Genomic DNA, 9202 nt, shown 5'->3' with positions numbered 1-9202 from the left:
GCAGTAAAGTATGATCCTTGAATGGGTCCCTAAGACTAGCTCTAGTCACGCCCTAGAGCCCACACTGAGTTCTCTAGATCCCCTTGTCCTGCTTTCTCATCATTTCACAAGGGTCAGGCTGTTACCTCCCAGTTTCAGGAGAAGGGACTGTGGCCCCACATGTGAGTGACAAAGGATTGGTGGGTTTGTGGGATAGCAGCTCACAGCCAGAATTGTCAAGATTCCCCACCAGTAAGCTTCAGCACTGTGGTAGGATTTCATTCAAAATCATTGAAACAAGTTTCAGCTTCTTACTTTCCCTCTTGGCTTCTCTATCTCATTCACACACATTTTACTTTATGAGTTTGAGGAAGCCAAGGGGGTTGGTGCAGACACCAAATGCTTGTAAGTAGCTGGGCTTAAGAAATATTAAAAACTGCCATTTCAAAAGACCAGCTTAATGTAGAACAAAAAATCAAATTCTTAAAAAAAGACCAGACTTACTGACCTGATAGAGACCAGAGGAACCCCCAGACTATGGCCCTAAGACACCCTCTGACTTGGAACTGCAGCCATTCCCAGAAATCACCTTCCAGCCAAGCAATAGACAGGCCTATAAAACCAACAATAACGCCTGAAAAGACCGTGCTTCATAGAACAAACAATTACACGAGACCAAAAGGGCAACATTTGCCCAAAAGTAAAGATGAGAAGGCACAAAAGGGTAGGAAAACCACACAAAAGCAAACAGGGAACCCAGGGCGGAAACGGGGGGAGCGCTGACACAGTGTGGGGGTTATGACCAATGTCCTGGAACACTGTGTGTACCATCTGTTGAATGGGAAACTAATTTGCTCTATAAACTTTCACCTAAAACATAATAAAATATTAAAAAGCAAATAAATACAAGACCAGCCTAGTCACAAAAGTTAAGTGTGCCTAAGCCTCAAAGAACCAAAGCCACTCGCCTCCTCTCAGATCAGAGCAAGAAGCCAAAGGGTGATATTACACAATATAGCAGAGTCATCATCTATCCAAAGCCCCACTCAGACTATTGGAGATAAAGAGGCTTCCCTGATGAACACATTTCACACGGTTCATCTTGGCTGCAATCCTGGAGAATTCACTTCAGAGCACATGAGAAACACAGCCATGAAAGCTGAGGCTGGGAACAGAAATGCTGATGGATTCCAAACAATAGACACCAAGTTCTGCACTCATCGGTGTTAATTTCAGACAGCGAAACCAGTCACCTGCAAACACCAAAGTTGTGTACATACTTACTTAAGGGTGCTCACACTATAACATTTATTTCCCTTTTCTCCAAGACAAAGTAATTTGGGGGAGCTGACGTGTACCAGTCGTAAGGATATGGCAGTGGCTATTTTTTTCTCAGGTGGATGTTGTTAATGGTCTCCTATGTGATGCCTTCCAGCTAGGATTGTACATTTCCATCAGAGGTCTGGCTTAGTAGGAGTTGCTGGGCGGCGCAAATTACTAAACACTCAGCTACTAACCAAAAGGTTGGTCGTTCAAATCCATCCAGAGAAGATGCCTCAGAAGAAAGGCCTAGTGATCTTCTGAAATAATTACTCATTAAAAACCCTGGGGAGCACAGTTCTACTCTGAAACACAGGGGCTCATTATGAGTTGGAATCAACTTGATGGCAACAGGCTCCAGCTCAGTAGCCGGAAGTTCAGTATTTTGAGCCAGCAGGAGTCACTGAACAATAATCATAGAAAAACGGGAAACGTGGCATACGATGGTACTGTGGTGTAAATGGTGTTTCTGTCTCCCCATTCACGGGCAGTACTGCCACAAGGCCCAAGGGATCTAAGCTACAGAAGCAAGCTCCTTACCATGTCTGGCACGGATGTGAGTTGCACCTCCGGACCTGGGGCTCCGGGCGGCTTGCTGGAGGGCAGTCACTGTTGTTCACCAGGGTCATGGTCTTGTTAACAATCCGCGTGCAAGACACAATGGTTCTGCGTTCCCCTGGAAACCAAACCACATGGAGCTGAGAGGCTGGGCCACACAAACCCGAAAGGCCACTCATGCTTACGGAGTGCCACTTTTGATCGGTTTGATATTTAAAGTGACTGTTCTAATGCTTACTGGTTGTCAGAGTGGAAGAACTGTCATCTTAGGGATGAGGGTGTGTAAGTCATGGCTGGGCAGAATGGGGCAGGAGAAAGATTCTAGAACTGGGTCAGAAAGTGGCACCACCTCATGTCAGCTGTGTCCCTGGACAACTTGGGAGTTAGTGGATCCAAAGTTCTGACTGGGGTCTTTAAATTGCACCAAAGTTTGCCTATCTTATTATTTGTTTGATGTTTAAGTCTATGTAGATATTAAACACCTGTACATCGGCCCTCCCACCACCTGTCTGCCAGTTTCTTGTACTGCAGTGGCTTCCATGTTGCTATGATGCTGGAAGCTATGTCACAGTAATTCATATACCATCAGGTCACCCGTGGTGGAGTAACCTGCAGGTTTCAGTGGAGCTTCCAGACTAAGACAGACTAGGAAGAAAGGCCTAGTGATCTACTTCTGAAAATTAGTCAATGAAAACCCTGTGGACCACAATGGAATACTGTCTGATAGAGTGCTGGAAGATGAGCTAGCTAAGTTAGAAACCAAAAAAAAAAACAAAAACAAAAAACCAAACCTGTTGCCATCGAATCGATTCTGACTCATAGCGACCCTATAGAACAGAGCAGAACTGCCCCATAGAGTTTCCAAAGAGTGCCTGGTGGATTTGAACTGGCAACCTTTTGGTGAGCAGCTGTAGCACTTAACTACTATGCCACCAGGGTTTCCCCCTAGAAGTCACTCAAAATGTATGGTGGCCACAACAACTGACTTGAGCATAACCAATGATTGCGAAGATGGTACAGGACTGGTCAACGCTTCTTTCTGCTGTACGTGGGGTCGTCATGAGTTGGAGCCGACTTGATGGCAACTAATAACAACAGCAACACATCAATCCCCATCAGAGAGCACAACTGCCTACTACAGAATTCCCACTTGCTGGGGGAAGCGATGGACAGGGAAGCTTGTCCAGGGGACACATAGTCCTGTATCCTCCAGGCAACAATTCTAGAACCAACCCGAGAACTTGTCCAGCCAGCCAACTGCTACTTATGCTGTTCTTGGGAAGCTTCCCTCACTCCCCATTGGATGTAGCCTGGTGTGTCTGTTGGGTGTTGACCACAACGTTGGCAGGAAGGCCAAATGATTAGGAGCTAAGAGGGTGGCCTCTGGAGCCATGTCCTTTATCAGGTTAGCTACCAAGCCTTCTGTACCTCGGTTTCCTCAACCAGGCTAGCTTTCTTAGCCTCCCTGTGCCTTATGGTGTTTCTGTGATGGTCAAAATTAATGAACACATAAAGTGCTTGGAAGAGAGCATGGAGGGTAGGTAAAAAGCATTACTATTAGCTATATGGTATTATTATTATTATTTGAGAAGATTAACAGGATATCAAACACAACCATGTGGACCCCAGACTCCTTGCTGGCTCTTTGCCCTGGGAATGTGTCATGTGGAGACATCTCAACATGATGGAGTTCTGAACTACACTGTGGGCCTCCTACAGCCCATAACTGCAGCTGAGAATGTGTAACGAAACCATGGAGTGGCCTCAAGTCAGATTTCAGCTTTGGGAACAGGTCTGACAGCTGTGTCGGGTGCTGGGACTCACTGGTGTCATGTAAGCATGTCACCGGGCCAGAGTTGACAGAAGGAGAACAGACCCCCAGCCCAGGAGAGCCTGCTGACTGCCCCATTTGACCATACTCAGTTTATAGCAAGCCACTCAAGTGGAAAAGCCTGGTTATAGCCAGGGGTACAGGTTTTGGGCGGGTTTGGAGGCTGGAGGACCCTCAGCACAGAGGGGCAGCTGAGGGTCTGGCGGGGGGACAGGGTCTCTCAGGGAGAGGTGCAGAGAGGACAGTGGACTGACATGACATCTGAGGTTATGACAACCTCCATGGGGCTGCCTGAGAAAGAGGCTGAGGACAAACAGTGAGGACAGGCAGCCAAGAAAAGCAGGAGACAGAAGGGATTCACAGCTGTCCTTGGCAGTGTCTAATGGGCTCAATCATGCAATGGCTGTAAGACCAACCTATCAGCAAAGGGACAAGCCACTTAAATGAACAACAATCCTGTACATATCGGGTGGCTGACAAATGTCATCTTGGCAGTAAACAGCTGCTTAGGATCGGGGCTGGGTGGGGCCATGCCCAGTTTCTATCTGCCAGCCCAGTCTCAGGGTTGCATTCCAGAGTCCAGGCCAGACTTCCTTCCCAAATCTGTGCCCAACAAAATCCACCCCTCCTGTGTCCCCTCTCCCACGGCCCCGCTGTGCACCCTGCTAAGATGACAAGTGGGATTATACTAAATAACCCACTGACAAACCTATTGCTTTAGTTGGGATCACTTTCTGTAATGTAATAGTGGCCTTGGCTTACCCTGCAGCCCCCTGCAGCAGGCGGACAGTCTGATCACCCCAGTCTAGATAGGGGGAAATTCAGGCTTAGAGAGAGAGGATAAGTCACTGGCTAAGGTCCAGCAGAAAACTGCGGCTCCAGGTCTCAGGCTCAAGGCGTTTCACCTGGCTTGTAGGACTTTTTCCTCCCATTGCTTCATGAAGTTTGGTTACTGGGGCCAAGGAAAAATTATTTGGGGGCAAAGAAAGTCTCTGGTGCACCTCCAACAATGGCACCAGGTAAAGGCCTATATTCTGATCATTCCCAGGGTCAGCCTGGGCGCAGCTGTGGCGTAGCCATTCCCTGGCCAAGCCTCCGTTTACAGTCAGCACTGAGGCCCGTGTCGAGGGCCACGCAGCAGTGTGGGAATGACTCCAACGTGCGGGGATTTGGGAGGCTCTGGCCAAGCGCTGTGCAGAGGTTCTCAGTGGGACGTGACTAAGTTCCCATGGGAACATGGGTTACAGAGCCTGCCTTTCCCAGGCCCCACATGTGCTGCCCTGAGTGTCCTGAATGCACTTCTCCTGTCCTAAGCAAAGACCCCAGCGGCTCACCTCCTCCACACTGCACGCTGCACCCTTCCCAGCCGCTGTGAGTCCAGATGAACTGCAAGTCCTGGGGCTTCTCTGGTTCACTTTGATTTTCTGCAGTGTAGTTTACTGGAACCGTGTATTCGTAATGAATTCCGTAACTCTGGTCGTGAAATAACAACACCTGGATCAGCAGCAAAATAAAAGGCATTTTGAAATGGAGCGAAAGCCCGCAGGGCTGTTGAATTTGCAAACCAAGCCCCACTGTGGCTGTTTCTCTACCAGAGGCCATCCACTCTTCCCTGGGCTTCAAAGCAGATTCGGTCTAGAAACCTCCTACTGCCGTTGAGGGGCGTGCCTTTATTTCAGCCTTTGGAGCCCTTGGGGGCAAGTTGTGTGCAACCCTCAAGAGGGGTGTTTCCTGCTGGAGAGAGGACCAGCTTAGACTAGGGAGGAGCAGCTTTATGGACTCGAACTGCATTTTGGAGTCCCTGGGTGACGCAAACTGTTTGCGCTCCACTATTAACCTGAAGGTTGGCAGTTCAAACCTAGCCAGTGCTGCCGTGGAAGAAAGGGCTGGTGATCTGCTGCGGTAAAAAATCACAGACAAGAAAACCCTATGGAGCATTAAGTCAGAATCGACTCGATCGCAACTTCTATTTTTGGGGGTAGGGGATGCAAATGGTTAATGCACTTAGCTGCTAACCGAAGGGATGGCAGTTTGAGGCCACCCAGAGGTGCCTCGGAAGAAAGACCTGGCAATCTACTTCTGAAAAATCAGCCATTGAAAACCCTATGGAGCACAGTTCTACTCTGACACACCTGGGGTCACCATGAGTCAGTATCGACTCAATGGCAACTGGTGTTTTTATTGCATTTTACTTGGGGAGCTGCTCCATGCAGAGCAAAGCACACAGTCCACATACTCACCCATGCAGCTGCCTTTGCAGACAAGACAAACAGCTATATGGCTTTTACCTAGAAAGGCACTGAGCAGGTAGCTTTATTCCACTTCTTTCAAGGTGAACATCGTCCTTCGCTACCCTATCACTAACCACTGCTGTGTGGTGATAGCTGGTCCACAGAGGCTGGGGGAAGGCAGGTTCATGGGCAAAATACACCCACCACAGGGGAGCCTTGGGGAAGTCTGTCTGGGGCCCAAGGATGCATGAGCCTTCCCTGAGGTCTCTGGAGAGATGCCATTCCTGCTGCTATGGGAGCTGGGACGATGACTGCGCTTATGGCAAGGGCTGGCTCAGGGCTTAGAGCCAGCAGCTGGGGGTGTGGGCAGCCATCTGCAATCCTGGTGGAATGAGCAGAGCGATGGGGTCTGCTCTTTGGTAACATATGTAACCAGTCCTATAAGGACAGCAGGTGTGCTACCAGCCTCATGGGTCAGAACAAGTCCATCGTAGGACTTAAAGTGGCCTGGCTGTGGACTGTGTGCCTTCCGGCTGAGCTTGCAACCTGTGTGCACTCCTGGATCCAAGCAGCCAGCAATTTCACTCCCAACCAGCAGGTCTGAGAGGACAAGCCAGCAGGAGCTAGAGGTGGAGTGTGCAGGGCAGGTCAGGTGGAAAGTGAGAGAGATAGGGAGCGACTTCCTTCCTGAGCAGCTCTCAGCCCTCCAAGGGCTTGGGTTGCTGGGTGGCAGTGCCAAGAGCAGACCTAAGTGTGTAAGTAGCCACTTCTCCAAGAAATATACTTGCAGTAACACATTTGGAAAAATGCCTCCAGTTTAAAAAGAGAGAGAGAGAAAAAAAAAAAAAAACATGCTTTAAAAGAGATCTTTATTATCTCAGTATGGGAATAAGACTGGTGAATTGAGAATCCATATGAAACCAATTTCATGCAATTTCGTGGCCACATATAATTTGTGTGTGTGTTTGTAATCGGTTTCAAATGCACGTCTCCGTGGCTTTCCCGGTGCTCCTGATTCTGCAAGCAATGTGTGTGCCCCAGTGTGGGGACAACAGCTTTCTATTTGGAGGCAGAGGGGCACCATCCCTTTCGTTTCTAGGTTTAACAATTTGAAGTACCAATCCTATTTCAAGAAGAAAGACGACTACTATTAAACGAGGGCTGGAACTTCAATGACGGCACTTGCTTTCTCTGGGTTTTGTTTATCACGGTCCAAATGAATCCAGGCTGCGTATCTGCTGTCACAGGCTAATGCTTTGCTCAGCTTGTAAAAGTTTTTTTGGAAAAGAAGGAAAATATACCCATCTTGGTGTTTGCTAGAAAAAGCAAATTCACGTGTTAAGAAGTGATGTTTCTAAACAGGTTTCACTTTTGTCTCCTTGTTCAGCTCCTCTGAATACCTTTTTTTAAATCAGAACTGGAGCATCTGTTCTAATGACTAGGAGTCCCTGGGTGATGCAAATGGTTAACTCGCTTGGCTGCTAACCGGAAGGTTGGAGGTTCAAGTCTACCCACAGGCACCTCCAAAGAAAGGCCTAGTGATCTACTTCCAAACAGTCAGCCTTGAAAACCTTGTGGGGCACAGCTCTACGCTGATGCACATGGGGTCGCCATGAGTCAGCACTGACCTGACGGCAGCTGGCTTAGGAAACAACCTTACCACAGAGAAGTGGCTCCGGGACAGGTTCTCATGACCAGAAACCAACTTGCAAGAACATATCTGCAATGTATTTCATGGGCTGCATATTGCATTGGCAGATTTCTGCAAGTTTATGTTGCTCATGGACACTGGCTGGCTCGAATCTCATCAGATCCCTATGGGGTTAGCGCCATCATGGGGCAGCCTCCGGTGACGGGGTGATGGTGCTGAGCCCGTCAGGGGTAGAGCCAGTCTCTGCAGGAGATCCCTGGGAGGTGGCCAGAGAGACTGTCAGGTGTCACCTAACTTGAACAGCTGCAGGTTGCCAGAAACCACAAATTAACGGGGGAAAAGAGCTTCCAAGCAGAAACGTTGGCAAGTCTTGAGGACAAAATGTGCTTTGATTACAGATGTAAAAGCTGCCACAAATCCTGTTCTTTGGAACAAAATGCAGGATCAATAATTATGAACCATCAGAAGTTGGCCTCGAGAACTCCTGGACCCTACGAAAAAAATGGTGCTATTTTTTTCCTTGGAGATCTGTGATGTTTTTAGAAGGATGAATGATCAGACGTTTCCGTGGCTCACACAGAGTGCCTCTTCAGACAAAACCAGAACGGATGCCGTCGAGTCAATTATCACTCACAGTGACCCCATGTGCTGCAGAGTAGAACTGGGGTCCACAGGGCTTTTAAGACTGTGACCTTCAAACAGATACATGCACACCCACATTTACTGCAGCACTGTTTACAACAGCAAAAAGACGGAAGCAACCAAGGTGCCCATCAACGGATGAATGGATAAATAAATTATGGTATATTCACACAATGGAATACTACGTATCGAGAAAGAACAGTGAGGAATCTGTGAAACATTTCAAAACATGGAGGAACCTGGAAGGCATTATGCTGAGTGAAATTAGTCAGTTGCAAACGGACAAATATTGTATAAGACCACTATTGTAAGAACTTGAGAAACAGTTTAAACTGAGAAGAAAACATTCTTTTGTGGTTACAAGAGGAGGGAGGGTGGGAGGGTGGGAGAGGTGTATTCACTAATTAGTTGGTAGATAAGAACTACTTTAGGTGAAGGGAAAGACAGCACACAATACAGGGCCAGTCAGCACAATTGGACTAAACCAAAAGCAGAGAAGTTTCCTGAATAAACTGAATGCTTCGAAGGCCAGCGTAGCAGGGGCAGGGGTTTGGGGACCATGATTTCAGGGGACATCTAAGTCAACTGGCATAATAAAATCTATTAACATTCTGCATCCCACTTTGAAGAGTGGCGTCTGGGGTCTTAAACGCTAGCAAGCAGCCATCTAAGATGCATCGATCGGTCTCAACCCACCTGGATTAAAGGAGAATGAAGAACACCAAGGACACAAGGTAATTACCAGCCCAAGAGACAGAAAGGGCCACATGAACCAGAAACTACATCATCCTGAGACCAGAAGAACTAGATGGTGCCTGGCTACAACCGATGACTGCCCTGACAGGTAATACAACAGAGAACCCCTGAGTGAGCAGGAGAGCAGTGGGATGCAGACCCCAAATTCTCATAGAAAGACCAGACTTAATGGTCTGACTGAGACTGGAAGGACCCCGGTGGTCATGGCCCCCAGACCTCCTGTTGGCCCAGGAC

The 9202-nt window shown here is 48.1% G+C and overlaps 1 protein-coding gene across 1 annotated transcript in view; it reads right to left on the bottom strand.

The window, feature by feature from the left end:
- Nucleotides 1–1752: 1752 nt before the first annotated feature.
- The window catches only part of ADAMTS17 (ADAM metallopeptidase with thrombospondin type 1 motif 17), a 389915-nt gene continuing 382465 nt past the window's right edge, over nucleotides 1753–9202 (bottom strand). The window contains exons 17-18 of the mRNA XM_064267055.1: nucleotides 5023–5182; nucleotides 1753–1975 (exon numbers count right to left, since the gene is read on the bottom strand). Of these exons, the coding sequence (XP_064123125.1) occupies nucleotides 1836–1975; nucleotides 5023–5182 (300 nt within the window). The 3' untranslated portion in view covers nucleotides 1753–1835. The remainder of the gene's footprint in view (nucleotides 1976–5022; nucleotides 5183–9202) is intronic.

This window comes from Loxodonta africana, chromosome 13 (assembly GCF_030014295.1).
Source record: "Loxodonta africana isolate mLoxAfr1 chromosome 13, mLoxAfr1.hap2, whole genome shotgun sequence".
NCBI lineage: Eukaryota > Metazoa > Chordata > Mammalia > Proboscidea > Elephantidae > Loxodonta > Loxodonta africana.
Note: the sequence above shows the minus strand (reverse complement) of the source record. Positions and strands in the feature narration are given on the sequence as shown.